This window comes from Oncorhynchus keta, chromosome 12 (assembly GCF_023373465.1).
Source record: "Oncorhynchus keta strain PuntledgeMale-10-30-2019 chromosome 12, Oket_V2, whole genome shotgun sequence".
Lineage (NCBI taxonomy): Eukaryota > Metazoa > Chordata > Actinopteri > Salmoniformes > Salmonidae > Oncorhynchus > Oncorhynchus keta.
In genome coordinates, this window is record NC_068432.1 from 29,924,588 (window position 1) to 29,949,552 (window position 24,965).

General features: G+C 47.6%; 1 protein-coding gene across 5 annotated transcripts in view; it reads right to left on the reverse strand.

The window, feature by feature from the left end:
- The window catches only part of LOC118377396 (cell adhesion molecule DSCAML1-like), a 127,942-nt gene that overhangs the window by 23,073 nt on the left and 79,904 nt on the right, over nucleotides 1–24,965 (reverse strand). For 2 of the 5 annotated variants that reach the window (XM_052457990.1, XM_052457988.1), the window contains exons 7-18: nucleotides 21,567–21,863; nucleotides 20,282–20,554; nucleotides 19,424–19,708; nucleotides 19,056–19,175; nucleotides 18,635–18,811; nucleotides 13,993–14,192; nucleotides 13,758–13,854; nucleotides 13,525–13,653; nucleotides 13,244–13,411; nucleotides 13,007–13,077; nucleotides 12,635–12,875; nucleotides 11,080–11,226 (exon numbers count right to left, since the gene is read on the reverse strand). In XM_052457990.1, the coding sequence (XP_052313950.1) occupies nucleotides 11,080–11,226; nucleotides 12,635–12,875; nucleotides 13,007–13,077; nucleotides 13,244–13,411; nucleotides 13,525–13,653; nucleotides 13,758–13,854; nucleotides 13,993–14,192; nucleotides 18,635–18,811; nucleotides 19,056–19,175; nucleotides 19,424–19,708; nucleotides 20,282–20,554; nucleotides 21,567–21,863 (2,205 nt within the window). Of the gene's footprint in view, nucleotides 1–11,040; nucleotides 11,227–12,634; nucleotides 12,876–13,006; nucleotides 13,078–13,243; nucleotides 13,412–13,524; nucleotides 13,654–13,757; nucleotides 13,855–13,992; nucleotides 14,193–18,634; nucleotides 18,812–19,055; nucleotides 19,176–19,423; nucleotides 19,709–20,281; nucleotides 20,555–21,566; nucleotides 21,864–24,965 lie in introns of those variants that run through there. The other 3 variants (XM_052457989.1, XM_052457987.1, XM_052457991.1) reach the window with 2 other exon arrangements.

The following is a 24,965-nucleotide window of genomic DNA, read 5'->3' on the forward strand; positions in this document are numbered from 1 at the left end:
GAGAAGGGGTGTGTGAAGGGTTAGGAGACAGATAGGGAAGGGGTGTGTGAAGGGTTAGGAGACAGATAGGGAATGGGGTGTGTGAAGGGTTAGGAGACAGATGAGGAGAAGGGGTGTGTGAAGGGTTAGGAGACAGATGAGGAAAGGGGTGTGTGAAGGGTTAGGAGACAGATAGGGGGTGTGTGAAGAAGACAGATGAGGAGAAGGGGTGTGTGAAGGGTTAGGAGACAGATAGGGAATGGGGTGTGTGAAGGGTTAGGAGACAGATAGGGAATGGGGTGTGTGAAGGGTTAGGAGACAGATGAGGAATGGGGTGTGAAGGGTTAGGAGACAGATGGGAGAAGGGTGTGTGAAGGGTTAGGAGACAGATAGGGAATGGGGTGTGTGAAGGGTTAGGAGACAGATGAGGAGAAGGGGTGTGTGAAGGGTTAGGAGACAGATAGGGAATGGGGTGTGTGAAGGGTTAGGAGACAGATGAGAATGGGGTGTGTGAAGGGTTAGGAGACAGATGAGGAGAAGGGGGTGTGTGAAGGGTTAGGAGACAGATGAGGAGAAGGGGTGTGTGAAGGGTTAGGAGACAGATGAGGAGAAGGGGTGTGTGAAGGGTTAGGAGACAGATAGGGAATGGGGTGTGTGAAGGGTTAGGAGACAGATAGGGAATGGGGTGTGTGAAGGGTTAGGAGACAGATGAGGAGAAGGGGTGTGTGAAGGGTTAGGAGACAGATAGGGAATGGGGTGTGTGAAGGGTTAGGAGACAGATAGGAGAATGGGGTGTGTGAAGGGTTAGGAGACAGATGAGGGAAGGGGTGTGTGAAGGGTTAGGAGACAGATAGGAGAATGGGGTGTGTGAAGGGTTAGGAGACAGATAGGGAATGGGGTGTGTGAAGGGTTAGGAGACAGATGAGGAGAAGGGGTGTGTGAAGGGTTAGGAGACAGATAGGAATGGGGTTGTGAAGGGTTAGGAGACAGATGAGGAGAAGGAGAAGGGTTAGGAGACAGATAGGGAATGGGGTGTGTGAAGGGTTAGGAGACAGATGAGGAGAAGGGGTGTGTGAAGGGTTAGGAGACAGATGAGGACAGAAGGGGTGTGTGAAGGGTTAGGAGACAGATAGGGAATGGGTGTGTGAAGGGTTAGGAGACAGATGAGGAGAATGGGGTGTGTGAAGGGTTAGGAGACAGATGAGGAGAAGGGGTGTGTGAAGGGTTAGGAGACAGATAGGGAATGGAGACAGATGTGTGAAGGGTTAGGAGACAGATGAGGAGAAGGGGTGTGTGAAGGGTTAGGAGACAGATGAGGAGAAGGGGTGTGTGAAGGGTTAGGAGACAGATAGGGAATGGGGTGTGTGAAGGGTTAGGAGACAGATGAGGAGAAGGGGTGTGAAGGGTTAGGAGACAGATGAGGGAATGGGGTGTGTGAAGGGTTAGGAGACAGATAGGGAATGGGGTGTGGGGGTGTGTGAAGGGTTAGGAGACAGATGAGGAGAATGGGGTGTGTGAAGGGTTAGGAGACAGATAGGGAATGGGGTGTGTGAAGGGTTAGGAGACAGATAGGAGAAGGGTGTGTGAAGGGTTAGGAGACAGATGAGGAGAAGGGGTGTGTGAAGGGTTAGGAGACAGATGAGGAGAAGGGGTGTGTGAAGGGTTAGGAGACAGATAGGGAATGGGGTGTGTGAAGGGTTAGGAGACAGATGAGGAGAAGGGGTGTGTGAAGGGTTAGGAGACAGATAGGAATGGGGTGTGTGAAGGGTTAGGAGACAGATAGGGAATGGGGTGTGTGAAGGGTTAGGAGACAGATGAGGAGAAGGGGTGTGTGAAGGGTTAGGAGACAGATGAGGAGAAGGGGTGTGTGAAGGGTTAGGAGACAGATAGGGAATGGGGTGTGTGAAGGGTTAGGAGACAGATTGGGAATGGGGTGTGTGAAGGGTTAGGAGACAGATAGGGAATGGGTGTGTGAAGGGTTAGGAGACAGATGAGGAGAAGTTGTTTAGGAGACAGATAGGGAATGGGGTGTGAAGGGTTAGGAGACAGATGAGGAGAAGGGGTGTGTGAAGGGTTAGGAGACAGATAGGGAGAATGGGTGTGTGAAGGTTTAGGAGACAGATAGGGAATTGTGAAGGGTTAGGAGACAGATAGGAATGAAGGGTGTGTGAAGGGTTAGGAGACAGATAGGAGAATGGGTGTGTGAAGGGTTAGGAGACAGATAGGGAATGGGGTGTGTGAAGGGTTAGGAGACAGATGAGGAGAAGGGGTGTGTGAAGGGTTAGGAGACAGATGAGGAGAATGGGGTATGTGAAGGGTTAGGAGACAGATAGGGAATGGGGTGTGTGAAGGGTTAGGAGACAGATGAGGAGAAGGGGTGTGTGAAGGGTTAGGAGACAGATAGGGAATGGGGTGTGTGAAGGGTTAGGAGACAGATGAGGAGAAGGGGTGTGTGAAGGGTTAGGAGACAGATAGGAGCATGGGGTGTGTGAAGGGTTAGGAGACAGATAGGAATGGGGTGTGTGAAGGGTTAGGAGACAGATGAGGAGAAGGGGTGTGTGAAGGGTTAGGAGACAGATAGGGAATGAAGTGTGTGAAGGGTTAGGAGACAGATGAGGAGAATGGGGTGTGTGAAGGGTTAGGAGACAGATAGGAGAATGGGTGTGTGAAGGGTTAGGAGACAGATGAGGAGAAGGGGTGTGTGAAGGGTTAGGAGACAGATAGGGAATGGGGTGTGTGAAGGGTTAGGAGACAGATAGGGAATGGGGTGTGAAGGGTTAGGAGACAGATGAGGAGAAGGGTGTGTGAAGGGTTAGGAGACAGATGAGGAGAAGGGGTGTGTGAAGGGTTAGGAGACAGATAGGGAATGGGGTGTGTGAAGGGTTAGGAGACAGATGAGGAGAATGGGGTGTGTGAAGGGTTAGGAGACAGATAGGAATGGGTGTGAAGGGTTAGGAGACAGATGAGGAGAAGGGGTGTGTGAAGGGTTAGGAGACAGATAGGGAATGGGGTGTGTGAAGGGTTAGGAGACAGATAGGGAATGGGGTGTGTGAAGGGTTAGGAGACAGATGAGGAGGTGTGAAGGGTTAGGAGACAGATAGGGAATGGGGTGTGTGAAGGGTTAGGAGACAGATGAGGAGAAGGGTGTGAAGGGTTAGGAGACAGATAGGGAAAGGGTGTGTGAAGGTTAGGAGACAGATAGGGAATGGGGTGTGTGAAGGGTTAGGAGACAGATGAGGAGAAGGGTGTGTGAAGGGTTAGGAGACAGATGAGGAGGAGGGTGTGTGAAGGGTTAGGGAGACAGATAGGAATGGGGTGTGTGAAGGGTTAGGAGACAGATGAGGAGAAGGGGTGTGTGAAGGGTTAGGAGACAGATAGGGAATGGGGTGTGTGAAGGGTTAGGAGACAGATGGGAAGGGGTGTGTGAAGGGTTAGGAGACAGATGGAGGAGAAGGGGTGTGTGAAGGGTTAGGAGACAGATGAGGAGAAGGGGTGTGTGAAGGGTTAGGAGACAGATAGGAGAATGGGGTGTGAAGGGTTAGGAGACAGATGAGGAGAAGGGGTGTGTGAAGGGTTAGGAGACAGATGAGGAGAAGGGGTGTGTGAAGGGTTAGGAGACAGATAGGGAATGGGGTGTGTGAAGGGTTAGGAGACAGATAGGGAATGGGGTGTGTGAAGGGTTAGGAGACAGATGAGGAGAAGGGGTGTGTGAAGGGTTAGGAGACAGATGAGGAGAAGGGGTGTGTGAAGGGTTAGGAGACAGATAGGGAATGGGGTGTGTGAAGGGTTAGGAGACAGATTAAGGAGACAGATAGGGAATGGGGTGTTAGTGGGAGGGGGTTAGGAGACAGATAGGAGAATGGGGTGTGTGAAGGGTTAGGAGACAGATAGGAGAAGGGGTGTGTGAAGGGTTAGGAGACAGATGAGGAGAAAGGGTGTGTGAAGGGTTAGGAGACAGATAGGGAATGGGGTGTGTGAAGGGTTAGGAGACAGATGAGGAGAAGGGTGTGTGAAGGGTTAGGAGACAGATGAGGAATGGGGTGTGAAGGGTTAGGAGACAGATAGGAGAATGGGGTGTGTGAAGGGTTAGGAGACAGATAGGGAATGGGGTGTGTGAAGGGTTAGGAGACAGATGAGGAGAAGGGGTGTGTGAAGGGTTAGGAGACAGATAGGGAATGGGGTGTGTGAAGGGTTAGGAGACAGATAGGGAATGGGGTGTGTGAAGGGTTAGGAGACAGATGAGGAGAAGGGGTGTGAAGGGTTAGGAGACAGATAGGAGAATGGGGTGTGTGAAGGGTTAGGAGACAGATGAGGGAATGGGGTGTGTGAAGGGTTAGGAGACAGATAGGAATGGGGTGTGTGAAGGGTTAGGAGACAGATAGGAGAATGGGGTGTGTGAAGGGTTAGGAGACAGATGAGGAGAAGGGTGTGTGAAGGGTTAGGAGACAGATAGGGAATGGGGTGTGTGAAGGGTTAGGAGACAGATAGGGAATGGGGTGTGTGAAGGGTTAGGAGACAGATGAGGAGAAGGGGGTGTGTGAAGGGTTAGGAGACAGATAGGAGAATGGGGTGTGTGAAGGGTTAGGAGACAGATAGGGAATGGGGTGTGTGAAGGGTTAGGAGACAGATGAGGAGAAGGGGTGTGTGAAGGGTTAGGAGACAGATAGGGAATGGGGTGTGTGAAGGGTTAGGAGACAGATAGGGAGGGGTGTGTGAAGGGTTAGGAGACAGATAGGGGTGTGTGAAGGGTTAGGAGACAGATGAGGAGAAGGGGTGTGTGAAGGGTTAGGAGACAGATAGGGAATGGGGTGTGTGAAGGGTTAGGAGACAGATGAGGAGAAGGGGTGTGTGAAGGGTTAGGAGACAGATAGGGAATGGGGTGTGTGAAGGGTTAAGGGTTAGGAGACAGATGAGGAAAGGGGTGTGTGAAGGGTTAGGAGACAGATGAGGAGAAGGGGTGTGTGAAGGGTTAGGAGACAGATGAGGGAATGGGGTGTGTGAAGGGTTAGGAGACAGATGAGGAGAAGGGGTGTGTGAAGGGTTAGGAGACAGATAGGGAATGGGGTGTGTGAAGGGTTAGGAGACAGATAGGGAATGGGGTGTGTGAAGGGTTAGGAGACAGATGAGGAGAAGGGGTGTGTGAAGGGTTAGGAGACAGATAGGGAATGGGGTGTGAAGGGTTAGGAGACAGATAGGGAATGGGGTGTGTGAAGGGTTAGGAGACAGATAGGGAATGGGGTGTGTGAAGGGTTAGGAGACAGATAGGGAATGGGGTGTGTGAAGGGTTAGGAGACAGATGAGGAGAAGGGGTGTGTGAAGGGTTAGGAGACAGATGAGGAGAAGGGGTGTGTGAAGGGTTAGGAGACAGATGAGGGAATGGGGTGTGTGAAGGGTTAGGAGACAGATGAGGAGAAGGGGTGTGTGAAGGTTTAGGAGACAGATAGGGAATGGGGTGTGTGAAGGGTTAGGAGACAGATGAGGGAAGGGGTGTGAAGGTTAGGAGACAGATAGGGAATGGGGTGTGTGAAGGGTTAGGAGACAGATAGGGAATGGGGTGTGTGAAGGGTTAGGAGACAGATGAGGAGAAGGGGTGTGTGAAGGGTTAGGAGACAGATAGGAGAATGGGGTGTGTGAAGGGTTAGGAGACAGATAGGGAATGGGGTGTGTGAAGGGTTAGGAGACAGATAGGGAATGGGGTGTGTGAAGGGTTAGGAGACAGATGAGGAGAAGGGGTGTGTGAAGGGTTAGGAGACAGATAGGAATGGGGTGTGTGAAGGGTTAGGAGACAGATGAGGAGAATGGGGTGTGTGAAGGGTTAGGAGACAGATGAGGAGAAGGGGTGTGAAGGGTTAGGAGACAGATAGGGAATGGGGTGTGTGAAGGGTTAGGAGACAGATAGGGAATGGGGTGTGTGAAGGGTTAGGAGACAGATGAGGAGAATGGGGTGTGTGAAGGGTTAGGAGACAGATAGGAGAATGGGGTGTGTGAAGGGTTAGGAGACAGATAGGAGAATGGGGTGTGTGAAGGGTTAGGAGACAGATGAGGAGAAGGGGTGTGTGAAGGGTTAGGAGACAGATAGGGAATGGGGTGTGTGAAGGGTTAGGAGACAGATAGGGAATGGGGTGTGTGAAGGGTTAGGAGACAGATGAGGAGAAGGGGTGTGTGAAGGGTTAGGAGACAGATAGGGAATGGGGTGTGTGAAGGGTTAGGAGACAGATGAGGAGAAGGGGTGTGTGAAGGGTTAGGAGACAGATAGGGAATGGGGTGTGTGAAGGGTTAGGAGACAGATGAGGAGAAGGGGTGTGTGAAGGGTTAGGAGACAGATAGGGAATGGGGTGTGTGAAGGGTTAGGAGACAGATGAGGAGAAGGGGTGTGTGAAGGGTTAGGAGACAGATAGGGAATGGGGTGTGTGAAGGGTTAGGAGACAGATAGGGAATGGGGTGTGTGAAGGGTTAGGAGACAGATGAGGAGAAGGGGTGTGTGAAGGGTTAGGAGACAGATAGGGAATGGGGTGTGTGAAGGGTTAGGAGACAGATGAGGAGAAGGGGTGTGTGAAGGGTTAGGAGACAGATGAGGAGAAGGGGTGTGTGAAGGGTTAGGAGACAGATAGGGAATGGGGTGTGTGAAGGGTTAGGAGACAGATGAGGAGAAGGGGTGTGTGAAGGGTTAGGAGACAGATAGGGAATGGGGTGTGTGAAGGGTTAGGAGACAGATGAGGAGAAGGGGTGTGTGAAGGGTTAGGAGACAGATGAGGAATGGGGTGTGGGGTTAGGGACAGAGTTTGGGGGGTGTGTGAAGGGTTAGGAGACAGATAGGAAATGGGGTGTGTGAAGGGTTAGGAGACAGATGAGGAGAAGGGGAGTGTGTGAAGGGTTAGGAGACAGATGAGGAATGGGGTGTGAAGGGTTAGGAGACAGATGAGGAAGGGTGTGTGAAGGGTTAGGAGACAGATAGGGAATGGGGTGTGTGAAGGGTTAGGAGACAGATAGGGAATGGGGTGTGTGAAGGGTTAGGAGACAGATGAGGAGAAGGGGTGTGTGAAGGGTTAGGAGACAGATGAGGGAATGGGGTGTGTGAAGGGTTAGGAGACAGATGAGGAATGGGGTGTGTGAAGGGTTAGGAGACAGATAGGGAATGGGGTGTGTGAAGGGTTAGGAGACAGATAGGAGAATGGGGTGTGTGAAGGGTTAGGAGACAGATGAGGAGAATGGGGTGTGTGAAGGGTTAGGAGACAGATAGGGAAGGGGTGTGTGAAGGGTTAGGAGACAGATAGGGAATGGGGTGTGTGAAGGGTTAGGAGACAGATGAGGAGAAGGGGGGTGTGTGAAGGGTTAGGAGACAGATGAGGAGAAGGGGTGTGTGAAGGGTTAGGAGACAGATAGGGAATGGGGTGTGTGAGGGTTAGGAGACAGATGAGGAGAATGGGGTGTGTGAAGGGTTAGGAGACAGATAGGGAATGGGGTGTGTGAAGGGTTAGGAGACAGATAGGGAATGGGGTGTGTGAAGGGTTAGGAGACAGATGAGGAGAATGGGGTGTGTGAAGGGTTAGGAGACAGATAGGGAATGGGGTGTGTGAAGGGTTAGGAGACAGATAGGGAATGGGGTGTGTGAAGGGTTAGGAGACAGATGAGGAGAAGAAGGGTTAGGAGACAGATAGGGAATGGGGTGTGTGAAGGGTTAGGAGACAGATAGGGAATGGGGTGTGAAGGGTTAGGAGACAGATGAGGAGAAGGGGTGTGTGAAGGGTTAGGAGACAGATAGGAATGGGGTGTGTGAAGGGTTAGGAGACAGATGAGGAAAGGGGTGTGTGAAGGGTTAGGAGACAGATAGGGAATGGGGTGTGTGAAGGGTTAGGAGACAGATAGGGAATGGGGTGTGTGAAGGGTTAGGAGACAGATGAGGAGAAGGGGTGTGTGAAGGGTTAGGAGACAGATAGGGAAGGGTGGAGACAGGGAATGGGGTGTGTGAAGGGTTAGGAGACAGATAGGGAATGGGGTGTGTGAAGGGTTAGGAGACAGATAGGGAATGGGGTGTGTGAAGGGTTAGGAGACAGATGAGGTGTGTGAAGGGTTAGGAGACATATGAGGAGAAGGGGTGTGTGAAGGGTTAGGAGACAGATGAGGAGAAGGGGTGTGTGAAGGGTTAGGAGACAGATAGGGAATGGGGTGTGTGAAGGGTTAGGAGACAGATGAGGAGAAGGGGTGTGTGAAGGGTTAGGAGACAGATGAGGAGAAGGGGTGTTTGAAGGGTTAGGAGACAGATAGGGAATGGGGTGTGTGAAGGGTTAGGAGACAGATAGGGAATGGGGTGTGTGAAGGGTTAGGAGACAGATGAGGAGAAGGGGTGTGTGAAGGGTTAGGAGACAGATAGAGCATGGGGTGTGTGAAGGGTTAGGAGACAGATGAGGAGAAGGGGTGTGTGAAGGGTTAGGAGACAGATAGGGAATGGGGTGTGTGAAGGGTTAGGAGACAGATAGGGAATGGGGTGTGTGAAGGGTTAGGAGACAGATGAGGAGAAGGGGTGTGTGAAGGGTTAGGAGACAGATAGGGAATGGGGTGTGTGAAGGGTTAGGAGACAGATAGGGAATGGGGTGTGTGAAGGGTTAGGAGACAGATGAGGAGAAGGGGTGTGTGAAGGGTTAGGAGACAGATAGGGAATGGGGTGTGTGAAGGGTTAGGAGACAGATAGGGAATGGGGTGTGTGAAGGGTTAGGAGACAGATAGGGAATGGGGTGTGTGAAGGGTTAGGAGACAGATGAGGAGAAGGGGTGTGTGAAGGGTTAGGAGACAGATAGGGAATGGGGTGTGTGAAGGGTTAGGAGACAGATGAGGAGAAGGGGTGTGTGAAGGGTTAGGAGACAGATAGGGAATGGGGTGTGTGAAGGGTTAGGAGACAGATGAGGAGAAGGGGTGTGAAGGGTTAGGAGACAGATAGGGAATGGGGTGTGTGAAGGGTTAGGAGACAGATGAGGAGAAGGGGTGTGTGAAGGGTTAGGAGACATATAGGGAATGGGGTGTGTGAAGGGTTAGGAGACAGATGAGGAGAAGGGGTGTGTGAAGGGTTAGGAGACAGATAGGGAATGGGGTGTGTGAAGGGTTAGGAGACAGATGAGGAGAAGGGGTGTGTGAAGGGTTAGGAGACAGATAGGGCATGGGGTGTGTGAAGGGTTAGGAGACAGATAGGGAATGGGGTGTGTGAAGGGTTAGGAGACAGATGAGGGAGAAGGGGTGTGTGAAGGGTTAGGAGACAGATGAGGAGAAGGGGTGTGTGAAGGGTTAGGAGACAGATGAGGAGAAGGGGTGTGTGAAGGGTTAGGAGACAGATAGGGAATGGGGTGTGTGAAGGGTTAGGAGACAGATTGGGAATGGGGTGTGTGAAGGGTTAGGAGACATATGAGGAGAAGGGGTGTGTGAAGGTTTAGGAGACAGATAGGGAATGGGGTGTGTGAAGGGTTAGGAGACAGATTGGGAATGGGGTGTGAAGGGTTAGGAGACAGATGAGGAGAAGGGGTGTGTGAAGGGTTAGGAGACAGATAGGGAATGGGGTGTGTGAAGGGTTAGGAGACAGATAGGGAATGGGGTGTGTGAAGGGTTAGGAGACAGATGAGGAGAAGGGGTGTGTGAAGGGTTAGGAGACAGATAGGGAATGGGGTGTGTGAAGGGTTAGGAGACAGACAGGGAATGGGGTGTGTGAAGGGTTAGGAGACATATGAGGAGAAGGGGTGTGTGAAGGGTTAGGAGACAGATGAGGAGAAGGGGTGTGTGAAGGGTTAGGAGACAGATAGGGAATGGGGTGTGTGAAGGGTTAGGAGACAGATGAGGAGAAGGGGTGTGTGAAGGGTTAGAAGACAGATAGAGAATGGGGTGTGTGAAGGGTTAGGAGACAGATGAGGAGAAGGGGTGTGTGAAGGGTTAGGAGACAGATAGGGAATGGGGTGTGTGAAGGTTTAGGAGACAGATAGGGAATGGGGTGTGTGAAGGGTTAGGAGACAGATAGGGAATGGGGTGTGTGAAGGGTTAGGAGACAGATAGGGAATGGGGTGTGTGAAGGGTTAGGAGACAGATGAGGAGAAGGGGTGTGTGAAGGGTTAGGAGACAGATGAGGAGAAGGGGTGTGTGAAGGGTTAGGAGACAGATAGGGAATGGGGTGTGTGAAGGGTTAGGAGACAGATGAGGAGAAGGGGTGTGTGAAGGGTTAGGAGACAGATGAGGAGAAGGGGTGTGTGAAGGGTTAGGAGACAGATTGGGAATGGGGTGTGTGAAGGGTTAGGAGACAGATGAGGAGAAGGGGTGTGTGAAGGGTTAGGAGACATATAGAGAATGGGGTGTGTGAAGGGTTAGGAGACAGATAGGGAATGGGGTGTGTGAAGGGTTAGGAGACAGATGAGGAGAAGGGGTGTGTGAAGGGTTAGGAGACAGATAGGGAATGGGGTGTGTGAAGGGTTAGGAGACAGATGAGGAGAAGGGGTGTTTGAAGGGTTAGGAGACAGATAGGGAATGGGGTGTGTGAAGGGTTAGGAGACAGATAGGGAATGGGGTGTGTGAAGGGTTAGGAGACAGATGAGGAGAAGGGGTGTGTGAAGGGTTAGGAGACAGATAGAGCATGGGGTGTGTGAAGGGTTAGGAGACAGATGAGGAGAAGCGGTGTGTGAAGGGTTAGGAGACAGATAGGGAATGGGGTGTGGGGCAGGCTAGGGCAGAGTTTGGGAGTGTGTGAAGGGTTAGGAGACAGATAGGGAATGGGGTGTGGGGCAGGCTAGGGCAGAGTTTGGGAGTGTGTGAAGGGTTAGGAGACAGATGAGGAGAAGGGGTGTGGGGCAGGCTAGGGCAGAGTTTGGGAGTGTGTGAAGGGTTAGGAGACAGATAGGGAATGGGGTGTGGGGCAGGCTAGGGCAGAGTTTGGGAGTGTGTGAAGGGTTAGGAGACAGATAGGGAATGGGGTGTGGGGCAGTTTAGGGCAGAGTTTGGGAGTGTGTTATGTGTTCAGACACACGGACAGATAGACAGGCAGGTGAGGCCATGGGTTTGGGGTGGAGTTAGAATGATAGTAGTGATAATTACTCTGCATCGGCCCCTGTGCCTGGCCCCCACAGCACCCACCTCCGTCAGGGAAGAGGGACCAGAACACCACGCGGTAGCCCTTCAACACGCCATGCAGTGTCAGACGCGGTGGCTCCGCCCACGTGATCACCGCCTCGTCTGAGGTCACCGAGATAGCCCGCACGTTCTGGGGCGGCTGGCTGGGCACTGGGGGTAGGAGAGAGGTCAAAGGTTAACATCACAGAGGACCATAGTGTACCTTATTGAACACAGCTGTCTGTGACTAATAGGATGGAGATACAGTAATAGTAAGAAACTGCATAACATTCCCAAAATACTATTTATTCCAATCTTCAATTTTCAATCACTGCAATGGAGAGAGAAAGAGAGAAGTATAAAGTGAGGGATGGCAGAGAGAGAGGCAGGTATAAGGGAAAAGGGAAAGAGGAATACACTGTATCATTTACCAGGCGAGTCTTGACTGTTAAGGGTTAACTTGGAGGAAGGGGGGATGGTGATGAGAGGCAGACGGCGGATAAAAAGCAGAAGTGTGCGGACGGAGGACAATGTGTCCAGCTGTGTGATAATTGCAGCTGTAGAAACAGCAGCAAGCAGACAGAGACAGAGAAAGACAGAGAGTGTGTGTTGTAGTTACCATCACTACTAACTAATTATCATAATCAGGATCTACATCTATCTCTATCATTAAGGCTGTACAAACGGGGGGAGACTGAGGGACTAAGATGTTGTCTGTCTGATGTAAAGATATAACAGAGAGTAGCGAAAGAAGGAGAAGGGGGATCACCCAATGAAAGCAAAGGGAGAAATAGATTCAGGAGAGAAAAAATGGAACGAATCAACAAAAAAATGGTGGAAACGAAAGAGGGAATAGAAAGATGACCAATGAAGGGGAGAGAGGGAGAGGACGAGAGAGAGAGAGAGAGAGAGAGAGAGGGAGATTTAGAGATAACCAATGAAGGGGAGAGAGGGAGAGGGAGAGGATGAGAGAGAGAGAGAGAGAGAGAGAGAGAGGGGAGATATAGAGATAACCAATGAAGGGGAGAGAGGGAGAGGGAGAGGACGAGAGAGAGAGGGAGATATAGAGATAACCAATGAAGGGGAGAGAGGGAGAGGGAGAGGACGAGACAGAGAGAGAGGGAGATAGAGAGAGGTAGAGTGGGCAGGCATATTCAGAGAGTAATGGGGTCTCTCGCTCTCTCAGTCTACTGAGGGAGCTAATTAAAACAGGAGAATGATGGGGGATGTGCTGCATGTTCATTTCCTCCATTTTGTCTCAGAGACTGTGTGTGTGAGAGTGTTTGCACAACTGAATCAATGTGTGGGTGCATCTTTATTTACTGCTTTTCCACTCTATTCTTACATGATTGGACTCTATTTTCTATTCCTGTTGACAACTTAAAGAAATCTACCCGTTGTACTAGCAAAGTATGAATCTCTCTCTCTCTCTCTCTCTCTCTCTCTCTCTCTCTCTCTCTCGTTATCTCTCTCTATATCTCTCTCTATATCTCTCTCTAGATCTCTCTCTCTCTCTAGCTCCCTCCCTCTACCATCATCTATCCCCCTCTTTCCCTAACCTCCCTCCCTCCGGTCTTACCATCCTCCAGTGTGGTAGCGTTGATCTCAGTGCTAGAGGGACCAGTGCCAGCCCTGTTGAAGGCCTGGACCACCACGCCATACTGGGCAAACTTCTTAAGGTTGTCCAGGGTGTACACCTCACTGTCCCCTGTGGCCTTCATCTCCACAATGCTGTATTGGCCGTTACTGCCAGGCCCGTTCTCACGGTAACCGATCTGGTACCCCCGGATCAACCCGTTCTGAAGCTCCTTTCTGGGGGCCTGAGAGTGAGAGGCAAGGGACAGCTCTGTTAGGAACCTGACTGGAGATTAATGACAGTTAGTTTGAATGTCTCACTTATTATGGTATTACAGCATAAAGGAAGAGAGGCATGATGGTTAATGAAGTTTACCCTCCATGTGACCCGTATGCTCTGAGAGGTCATTGGTTGGAGGATCACTTCCATAGGGGGCCCATCAGGTTCTGTTGAGGTGAGAGGTTGAAAAAAGGGTTTCAATAGCACCAAAAAAGACATCATGTTAAATAAGTGTGTGTCTATGTGTGTGTGTATGTTTGTGTGTGTGCTTGTGTGCGTGCTTGTGCGTGTGTGTGTGTTTGCGTGTGCGTTTGCGTTTGCGGTTAGACTTACGTGCTTCCTCAGTGCTGATGGTGAGCTCCTTGCTAGGCTGGCTGCGTCCGATCTTGTTGAAGGAGTACATGCGGATGCTGTAGACGCAGGCAGGGTGCAGCTCCACGATGTTAGCCTGGTTGTTAGTGGGGGAGATGTTCCTGGTGGTGTACTTGTGATCCCAAGTATCTGTAACAAATAGAAGCAGATAGAGAGGACAATAGAGGACCAGAGAAAAGGGAGTTAGATTGAGGACAATAGGGATGTGAGGGTTTACAGGGTTGGACTGGTTGGACTCGTACCAGACTTGTTCTTATACTCGATGTCGTAGCTGGTGATGATGCTGTTGCCATCGAACCTCTGGATCCAGCGCAGGTTCATACTGCGGTCCTTCACCTCTCTCACCTCCAACTCAGGAGGGTCAGGAGGCTCTGTGTGTGTTAAAGGAGGAGGTTGGGTATACATTTAACCTCAATCACTGGTCGGTCAACAGTGAGCCTATGTGCAGTAATAGCAGAGTGCGAGAGATAGGCACCTTGCACGGTAAGCTGGATGAGTCCTCGCCCCTCTCCGTATGAGTTGATGGCGTGGCAGGAGAAGAAGACTGAGTCCCCGCGCTCCGCTGGCTTCAGCTACATGGGGGACAGCAACACACAAAATAACCCTTTTTGTACTCTGATCTCAACTCAATTGGGCTAAAATTCTCAATTCTAATGCCCTCCAATGTCAATTCTCTCTCAACATTTTACCCTCTTTCCTCAGTGTCTGACCTTGAGTGTGGAGATGACCTCGTCCCCCTTCTTGTTGATGGTGATGGAGTAGCGGGGGTTCCTCTCGGCATCGATGACAGTGTCGCCCCTCTCCCAGCGGATGATGATGGGCTGCTCGCCCCGCGCTGTGCAGTTCAGCTCCTTCATCTGGCCCTTGATGGCCATGGTGGTGTTGGGGTGCGACGTGATCATGGCTGGAACTGGAGACACGCGCACAGAGAGAAATATTAATGAATGTGTTGAATAGATATGGGGGAATGAGAAGGAAAGAGGGAGGGGTATTAGAAAAATCAAGGTACTGTACAGGTGTGTTGAAAATAGAAATCTCAATTTATTCCCTCCATCACTCTCTATTCTCATTTCACGCTCCGAGCCCTTGTGGCCCTCTCACACCCCCTCCTCTCTTCCCCATCTACCTCCTTCCCTCCTCTCCTTTTCCCTCCTTCCCTCCTCTTTGCCAACATGGGTTATTGATCTGAAGGGTTCCTGCTGTTTTGTTTTCATCACTAATTCATCAGAACCTTTCCTTCCCCACCACAGCCATAGACAGACAAAAAGACACACAGACTGGAGGAACAAATCAATCAACATGCACACACACACACCAGTCTGGGAGACTTAGAGAGAGTGGTATTTAAGTGTAGAGCCGACCCTCCTCCTGAAGAGGGTTAATGAAGTGTAGCCCAGGGCTGGGGTCAAACAGGAGGGGGGGGTGAATGACAAGTGTGAGGAAGAGAATGAGAGAAAATGAAAGAGAGAAAGAGAGAGACAGAGTGAGACAACATGCTCTGCTCACACCTACTGCAATGGTCTGGGCCTAAACCACACGAAACACTAGACACTATGGAACACATATATTTTACTATCTCATTCTGGAATATACAATGTCTGAGGTCATCAGCTTCCCTTATCAAATCAAACAATTTCAAGCAGACAACCTAAGAAAATGAACAACAATGACAAATAGTTTGATGAAGAATTAAAAAACCTAAGAAAGACATTGAGAAACCTATCCAAACAAAAACATAGAGATCCAGACAACCTGAGTCTGTGTCTTCACTGTGCTAAATCACTGAAACAATAAAGAAATACACTACGGAAAAAGAAGGAACAGAACGTCAGAAAGCACGTCAGAAATCAGCTCAATGTAATCGAAGAATCCATAGAATCAAACCACTTCTGGTATAATTGGAACACACTAAACAAACAACAAATGAAGAGTTATCTATCCAGAATGGAGATGTGAATAAACCCAGTCTCCAATCATTTGGATCTATAGCAAAGAACAAACAGCAAAAACATATACATGATCAATTACAAATCTTAGAATCAGCTATTAAACACTGCCAGAACCCACTGAATTCTCCAATTACATTGAATGAACTACAGGTCCAGAATACAAACCCTCCAACCCAAAAAGGCCTGTGTGGTGTTGATGGCATACTACAGTACATGAAATTATCAAATATACAGACCACAAATTACAAACGTTTTAACATCATCCTCAGCTCTGGCATATTCCCCAATATTTGTAACCAACGACTGATAACCCCAATCCACAAAAGTGGAGACAAATTTGACCCCAATAACTATCGTGGGATATTGGTCAACAGCAACCTTGGGAAAATACTCTGCATTATCATTAACAACAGATTCAGTAAAAACAATGAACTGAGCTAACGTAAATTTGGCTTATTAACAAATTATGATACGACAGACCACAAATTCACCCTGCACACACTAATTCAAAAACAAACAAAGCAAAACAAAGGCAAAGTCTTCTTATGCTTTGTTGAATTCAAAAAAGCCTTTGACTCAATTTGGCATGAGGGTCTGCTATACAAATTGATGGAAAGTGGTGTTGGGGAAAGACATCAAACATTATAAAATCTATCTACACAAACAACAAGTGTGCGGTTAAAATGGGCAAAACACAAATTTCTTTCCACAGGGACATGGGGTGAGACAGGGATGCAGCTTAAGCCCCACCCTCTTCAACATACATATCAACAAATTGGTGAGGGCACTAGAACAGTCTGCAGCACCTGGCCTCACCCTACTAGAACTTCTACTGTTTGCTGATGATCTGGTGCTTATGTCCTTAACCAAGGAGGGCCTACAGCAGCACCTAGATCTTTTGCACAGATTCTGTCAGACCTGGGCCCTGACATACCTGGGCCCTGACAGACCTGGGCCCTGACAGACCTGGGCCCTGACAGTAAATCTCAGTAAGACAAAAATAATGGTATTCCAAAAAAGGTACAGTTGCCTGGAAAACAAATAGAAATTCCATCTAGACACTGTTGCCCTGGAGCACACAAACAATTATACATACCTCAGCCTAAACATCAGTGTCACAGGTAACTTCCACAAAGCTGTGGACAATCTGAGAGACAAGGCAAGAAGAGCCTTCTATGCCATCAAAAGGAACATAAAATTTCACATACCAATTAAGATCTGGCTAAAAATACTTGAATCGGTTATAGAACCCATTGCCTTTTTTTGGTTGTGATGTCTGAGGACCACTCACCAACCAAGAAGCACCAAATTGAGACTCTGCACGCAGAATTCTGAAAAAATGATCCTCCTCATACAACGTAAAACACCAAATAATGCACGCAGAGCAGAATTAGGCTGATACCCGCTAATTATCAAAATCCAGAAAAGAGACGTTAAATTCTACAAGCACCTTAACTTCTTCGAGATAGGGGGCGATCTTTTAATTTTTGGATAAAAAACGTTCCCGTTTTAAACAAGATATTTTGTCACGAAAAGATGCTTGACTATGCATGTAATTGACAGCTTTGGAAAGAAAAAACTCTGATGTTTCCAAAACTGCAAATATATTATCTGTGAGTGCCACAGAACTGATGCTACAGGCGAAACCAAGATGAAACTTCAAACAGGAAGTGAGCAAACATTTTGAGGCGCTGTTTTCCATTGTGTCCTTATATGGCTGTGAATGCGCCCTGAACGAGCCTACACTTTCTGCCGTTTCCCCAAGGTGTCTGCAGCATTGTGATGTATTTGTAGGCAAATCATTGGAAGATTGGCCATAAGAGACTACATTTACCAGGTGTCCGCCTGGTGTCCTTTGTCGAAATTGGTGCGTAATCTTCAGCTGCAAGCATTCTTCCATGTGATTCAGAGGAGAAAGCAGACTTCCACAAACAATATATCATCGAAGAGCTATGTGAAAAACACCTTGAGGATTGATTCTAAACAATGTTTGCCATGTTTCAGTCGATATTATGGAGTTAATTTGGAAAAAAGTTTGGCGTTTTGATTACTGAATTTTCAGTTTTTTTTGGTAGCCAAACGTGATGAACAAAACGGAGCGATTTCTCCTACACAAAGAATATTTTTGGAAAAACGGAACATTTGCTATCTAAGAGAGTCTCTTCATTTAAAACATCCGAAGTTCTTCAAAGGTAAATGATTTTATTTGAATGTTTTTCTTGTTTTTGTGAAAATGTTGCCCGCTGAATGCTACGCTAAATGCTACGCTAGCTATCAATACTGTTACACAATTATGCTTGTTTTGCTATGGTTGAAAAGCATATTTTGAAAATCTGAGATGACAGTGTTGTTAACAAAAGGCTAAGCTTGAGAGCTAGCATATTTATTTCATTTAATTTGCGATTTTCATGAATAGTTTACGTTGCGTTATGGTAATGAGCTTGAGGCTGTATTCACGATCCCGGATCCGGGATGGCTAGTAGGTTAAAGGAAGCGATTCCCAAACCTTCCATAACAAAGCCATCACCGACAGAGAGATGAACCTGGAGAAGAGTCCTCTAAGAAAGCTGGTCCTGGTGCTCTGTTCACAAACACATCACACCCCACAGAGCCCCAAGACAGCAACACAATTAGACCCAACCAAATCATGAGAAAACAAAGAGATAATTACTTGACACATTGCAAAGTATTAACCAAAAAACGGAGTAAAATAGAATGATATTTGGCCCTAAAGAGAGACTACACAGTGGCAGAATACCTGACCAATGTGACTAACACAAAATTAAGGAAAGCTGACTATGTTCAGACTCAGTGAGCATAGCCTTGCTATTGAGAGAAGACAGGCTATGTGCACACTGATCACAAAATGAGGTGGAAACTGAGCTGCACTTCCTAACCTCTTGACAAATGTATGACCATATTAGAGACACCTATTTCCCTCAGATTATACAGACGCACAAATAATTATTTGAAAACAAATCCAATTTTGATAAACCAACATATCTATTGGGTGAAATACCAGCGTGTGCAATCACAGCAGCAAAATTTGGGACCTGTTGCCACATGAAAATGGCAACCAGTGAAGAACAATTGTAAATACAACCCATATTTATGTTTATATATTTTCCTTTTTTTAAACTTGAACTATTTGCACATCGTTAAAACACTGTATATAGACATAATATGACATTTGAAATGTTATTTTGGAACAGTAATATTTACTGTTGACTTTTTATTGTTTATTTCACTTTTGTTTATCAATTTCACTTGCTTTGGGAATGTAAACATATGTTTCCATGCCAATAAAGCCCCTTGAATTGAATTGAAAGAGAAAGGAAGAAAGAAAGAGAGAACGCGAGAGAGAGGGAGAGAGAGAGACCTAGTGAGAGACAGATGAACTCACTCTTGACGGTGAGGACCATGCTCTTGCTGATGTCAGAGCCCACTCCATTGGAGGCCTGACAGAGGTAGTATCCCCGGTCGTCCTCTAGGACGTGCCGAATCAGCAGGGAGCCGTTGAACATGATCTGGATCCGACCAGTCAGAGGCACAGGGTGGTACTGCTGGGGGTTCCCTATACCTACAGGGAGGAATGGCATGGTCGTGTCAAGTCAAAGTTGCGCATGGTTATAATGGTCTCTAATCTTACGCTTGGATGTACATTAGTTATGATGTTACAGTAGAGAATAAAAAAATTAAAAAATGCTAATTTTATCTTCCATCATCAAGTCAACTTTATTGTACAAGTTCTTTCACTATGATACATAGAATAGTAGGCAGTTCGATAGCTGATGTTGTTAGTGCTGCAGGGTGTTGGTCTTTACCTTTGGCGTGTTTCCACATGACTTTGGGAGGGGGGTATCCCTCCACAGAACAGTTTAGTACCCCTGCCTTCCCATAGATCCCATCCTGGTTGTTGGGCTGGACCACGAAGCGAGGGGGAACTGAGGGAGGAGAGGTTATAGTTAGTACAGTCATTATAATTGACAACAGCATCTCTAAAATGGTGGATATTCTTCAATTATTATCCAATCCTTCTGTGTTTTCTTAATATCTTCCAGCTTCTATAACCAGTCTGTCCATGCATTCATTCTTTATCTTTCTAAAATTCTTCAACAACACTTATCTTCCAATCCTTCCTCTCCTTCTCACCCTCCCTCCCTCCATCCTCTCCTCCCCTCCTCCCTCTCACCGGTGACGACCAGCTGTCTTTCCCAGCTGACGGTTGCCGCCGCGTTGCTAGCGATGCAGGTGTAGTTGCCGTTGTGCTTCAGTGTCACCTTGGAGATCTGCAAGGAGCTCATGAATTCCTTGGTCTCTATGCCAACACCAGAGGCGGAACCAGGCACGATGAGTTGCCCGTCTTTGTGCCAGGTGATGCGGATGGGCATGTCACCTGACGACACCACGCAGGCGATGTACATCAGCTTTCCCACCGACGTGGAGGGGATATCAAAGGGCTGGATCAGGGGTGGCACTAGGGGACAGAGTTTACAGAGGTCAGAGGTTAGAGGTCCCACCCCTGACCCCCTTCCATCTCCACCAGCCCATAATAGGTGCTCTGATTACAGGCCAACTGGCGGAGGAAGTCATTCCGTTGCCATGGTCGCGGAAGGGGGTGGAGTGGTGCTACAGCTAAGACGTCTGGGGGATTTAATCTGGGTCTCATTATGATTCATCTAATTAAATCAGACACACACAAACACACGTGTACACGCACACACAGACTTCGATAGACCCCCCAACACCCACACACAAACACACCTAAAGCACACATGCTTACCACCCAACAAACACACTTACACATTCACATAAAGCTAGATGCTTTTAACACCATGGTGTGACCACCCTGTTAAGCTGATTGCCTCTTTACGACTAGGAAGAAACCTTGCCAAAACATTGGTGACTTTCAACAAATCCATTGCACTGGAGTGAGCGGTAACATCCTGTCATTGGTAGATTTAGTGTAACACATCATCCTTCCCCCTTTGCCTTACCTATGCCACCTTTGCCCCCACCCCCTGTCCTCCAACCCTGTCTAGTCCCCTACCTTTGACAGTGACGTGGACAGTCTGGTCGATGGAGGTCTGTGGCTGGATGAGCACACTACACAGGTAGGTACCCTCGTCCATGCCCTTCTGCACATCACTCAGCCTCAGGGTTCCATTCTCATACACCACCTGGCGATGGTTGTCAGGCAGCAACATGCCGTCCTTAAACCACTTGATAGAGTAGTAGGGGTAACCAATCACACGACAGGTTATAAATGTGTTCCTTCCTGCCACAGCCGTGATGTCACGCATCTCCCTGATCCTAGGAGAACCTGGAGACACAGAAAAGAGAGGGAGGACGAGGGGAGCGGAGGAGAGGAGGGAAAAAGGAGGAAGAAGAAAGGGGAAAAGGGAGGAGGACATGGGAGAAAAGGGGAGCAGAGAAGATAAAGGTTGGGGAGGGAGAAGATAAAGGTTGGGGAGGGAGAAGATAAAGGTTGGGGAGGGAGAAGATAAAGGTTGGGGAGGGAGAAGATAAAAGTTGGGTAGAGAGAAGATAAAGGTTGGGGAGGGAGAAGATAAAGGTTGGGGAGGGAGAAGATAAAGGTTGGGGAGGGAGAAGATAAAGGTTGGGGAGGGAGAAGATAAAGGTTGGGGAGGGAGAAGATAAAGGTTGGGGAGGGAGAAGATAAAAGTTGGGTAGAGAGAAGATAAAGGTTGGGGAGGGAGAAGATAAAGGTTGGGTAGAGAGTGATTGGGGCAGATTGAGGGGTAGAGAAAGAGGTTAGTGATGTCCCCTTAACCCAATCATACTGGTAATATTTGTAATATCTATTAATGTGTTTTCTAAGTGATTGTGTGCATGGGTGTGTATGCACATGTTTGACTACATTACCCTCAGTAACACTGTCCTATGGTCTTGATGAGAACAGACATGGTCTTTGCTGTGGTCTTGATGAGAACAGATAGATAGAGACAGGAGTCAGAGAGACATCCAGGTAGACAGACATACAGCAAAAGAGAGAGAAACACACACTGGGCAAGACACAGACAGACAGAAACAGGGACGCGAGAGCGGGAGAGAGACACACATACAGAGAAAAAGACAGAGAGTAAGAAAGAGGGATGACGGTTGGAGGGTTGGGGTTGGGTGTGTGAAATGATGGACTCTAAACCTCGCTGTATGTGTTAGTGCATGTATGCATGTGTCTTGGATGTGTGTACGTGTTGCACGTTTGTCTAACTCCTCACACATCTCCACCTGTCTCTGTACTGTATACTTATTGTCAGTGCGTGTATAGGTGCAGGTGTGGGGTGCGTGTATATTGAAAAGTAGACAGGCACCTCTTACGTTTATGCGCGCTTGGTACTCGGCGCTACCGGCCGAGTTGCGTGCGGCGCAGCGATACACTCCCCCGTCACGGATGGCCGGGCTGCTGACGTTGACATGTGACACGGTCAGGCCGTCTGATAGGGTGTACTGGCTGGTCTTGTAGGCGGAGTCTCGCACCACAGGCTCGTCGTCCAGTGTCCAGGTGATGGAGGGGGGTGGGGCTCCCTTGGAGGCACACATCAGGGAGAAGGGCTCACCGGGGGCGACCACGCGCTCACTGAAGGAAGACACGATGCGAGGAGTGCCGTCTACAGGAGAGATAGATGGAGAGAGAGAGAGAGAGAGAGAGAGAGAGAGAGAGAGAGAGAGAGAGAGAGAGAGAGAGAGAGAGAAAAGAAAGAAAGAGAGAGGGGAAATGTGAGATAATGTTACAGATGTAGGATCTTAATTTGATCACTCTGTTGCAGGAGAATGCAGGACATTTTAAACGTGTAGGTTATTTGAGGTTTAAAAAGGCTTCTGAAGTTTCCACTTTGAAATTTCAGACTTGATTTTCCCTTCCGAAAAACATATCAACCCCTACAAAAATGTCTATTAATTATAATCCACATAATAATTTACATTTCCTGTTGCTGCAGGATTCTTTTTATGCTGTTGCAAACTGGCTAAAATGAAGATCCTACATCTGTAAGCGAAATTTGGTTGGGGGGGACCCCACCCCGCAGCAAAACATTTTAGTGGCCCGTTGAGAGTGGAGAGAAAAATTTATATTTTAAAAGTGAATTTCCTGCAATTCTACACATTTCACCATGGAGCAGAGAGAAACATTTTGCAATTTTATAACGAATGTAATGCAATACTACCTTTGCCATGGGGCAGAGAGAAATCATTTGCAGTTTTACAGCTTATTTCCTGAAATTCTATCAATTTTGCCATGGGGTGGAGAGAAAGTTTAGCCGTTTTAAACACCCACAAGTGCAACAATTCAAAAAGTCATAATTTTAGTCAAAGTATGAAATATTTGGGATTGAAGTGGTAACTTTGGATATTATCCGTGCCAATGCCGTGTGTTTCACCGATGCTATGACATTAATACTTTTCAGTCTACGTTACTTTTCAGGGCAGTTTAATTTGAATGTTACCACCCACCAGCATGGCATTGTTTATTAATCAGAAACACCTGCAAAGTTCTTCCTCTTCGCGAGTCTCGACTGAGCTGAGCAATATAACAGATCATCTTCAGCTGAGCCAAACAGCTTTTTGTCGTAACGTACACTTGGTCGCCTGAGTCATGGAACAAATTAAAATAGGGGGTGCAAACTTATGTCGTTTTTTGTTAGTTTTCTTTATTAGCAAATTATAATTGTAAAGTTTCACAAATGTTTGAGCTAGTCTGTCTAACAAAAATATATATGACATTTTATATACTGAATAGAAATAGTTACAGTTCATATAAGGAAATCAGTCAATTGAAATACATTCATTAGGCCCTAATCTATTCATTTCACATGACTGGGAATACAGATATGCATCAGTTGGTCACAGATTTAAAAAAATAAAAAAATAAAAATTTGGGGCGTGGATCAGAAAACCAGTCAGTATCTGGTGTGTCCACCATTTGCCTCATGCATCGCAACACATCTCCTTTGCATAGAGTTTATCAGGCTGTTGATTGTGGCCCGTGGAATGTTGTCCCACTCCTATTCAGTGGCTGTGCGAAGTCCTGGATATTGGCGGGAACTGGAACACGCTGTCATACACATCAATCCAGAGCATCCCAAACATGCTCAATGGGTGACATCTCTGGTGAGTATACAGGCCATCGGAGAACTGGGACATTTTCAGCTTCCAGGAATTGTGTACAGATCCTGGCGACATGGAGCTGTCATTATCTTGCTGCAACATGAGGTGATGGCGGCGGGTGAATGGCACAACAACAGGCCTCAGGATCTCGTCACGGTATCTCTGTGCATTTAAATTGGCATTGATAAAATGCAATTGTGTTCGTTGTCCGTAGCTTATACCTGCCCACACCATAACCCCACCGCCACCATATGGCACTCTGTTCACAACTTTGACATCAGCAAACCGCTCACCCACACGACGCCGTACACATGGTCTGCGGTTGTGAGGCCGTTTGGACGTACTGTCAAATTCTCTAAAACAACGTTGGAGGCGGCTTATGTTAGAGGAATTAACATTCAATTCCTGCCAAAATTGTAGACATCTGTGGCATTGTGTTGTGTGACAGAACTACACATTTTAGAGTGGCCTTTTATTGTCCCCAGCACAACGTGAACCTGTGTAATGATCATGCTGTTCAATCAGCTTCTTGATATGCCACACCTGTCAGGTGGATGGATTATCTTGGCAAAGGAGAAATGCTCACTAACAGGGAGGTAAACAAATGAGTACACAACATTTGAGAGAAATAATATTTTTGTTCATATGGAACATTTATAAGATATTTTATTTCAGCTCATGAAACATGGGACCAACACTTTACATGTTGCGTTTATATTTTTGTTCAGTGTAAATGGTCAAATTGTGTGTAATATGATTGCATTTTGGAACCCCATTCCCCTCATTGCCCCAAGATGAATGGTTTTGACTACGATCCACTGCTTTGACGGGTGCAGCTAGAAATCACAAGTGTCTATCCTATCATGAAAAGGCACCCGCAAAAGAAAATTCCACAAGCTTCTTGAGCACAGGCTGAGGTGGCATTGCTGTAACGCAGCCTGCCAGAAGCCTACCAAAGGTTGCACTGTGTCCATTACAATGTAGAATCTAGTCCAAACCGTTCAATAGTTAGACTATCCATATGACCTTTTATTCTTTCTATTTATATGGTGGATTTAAGGCCGCAATTTATGGAACATGGTTTTCCATATCCATCTGTGGCAAAGATTTCCCTAAATACTTATGACAAATGTATTTTTATTATTTAACCTTTATTTAACTAGGCAAGTCATTTAAGAACGCATTTTTATTTACAGTGATGGCCTAGGAACAGTGGGTTAACCGCCTTGTTCAAGGGCAGAACGACAGATTGTTTACCTTGTCAGCTCAGGGATTCGATCTAGCAACTTTTCGGTGACTGGCCCAACACTCTAACCACTAGGCTAACTGCTGCCCCAAATCCAGCCATACAGTAGGCCAGCCAGCTAGCTAATCTTTTGATTAGTGTTGCAACAACATATAACATTAGCTAGCTAGATAAGGTTAGCATGCTAACTAGCTATGCTGACAGCTATCAGTGCCCTACTTGTTATTATTTCTCCCCTCCACATGGAAATCTCCACAACATTCCATCCCCCAATATGTGAATATGTATTAGCAGCCTGCATCATTCTTCGGAGGTGGAACTTAAATGAGAAATTCCGCTATAGGTCAGGAATTACGTAAAA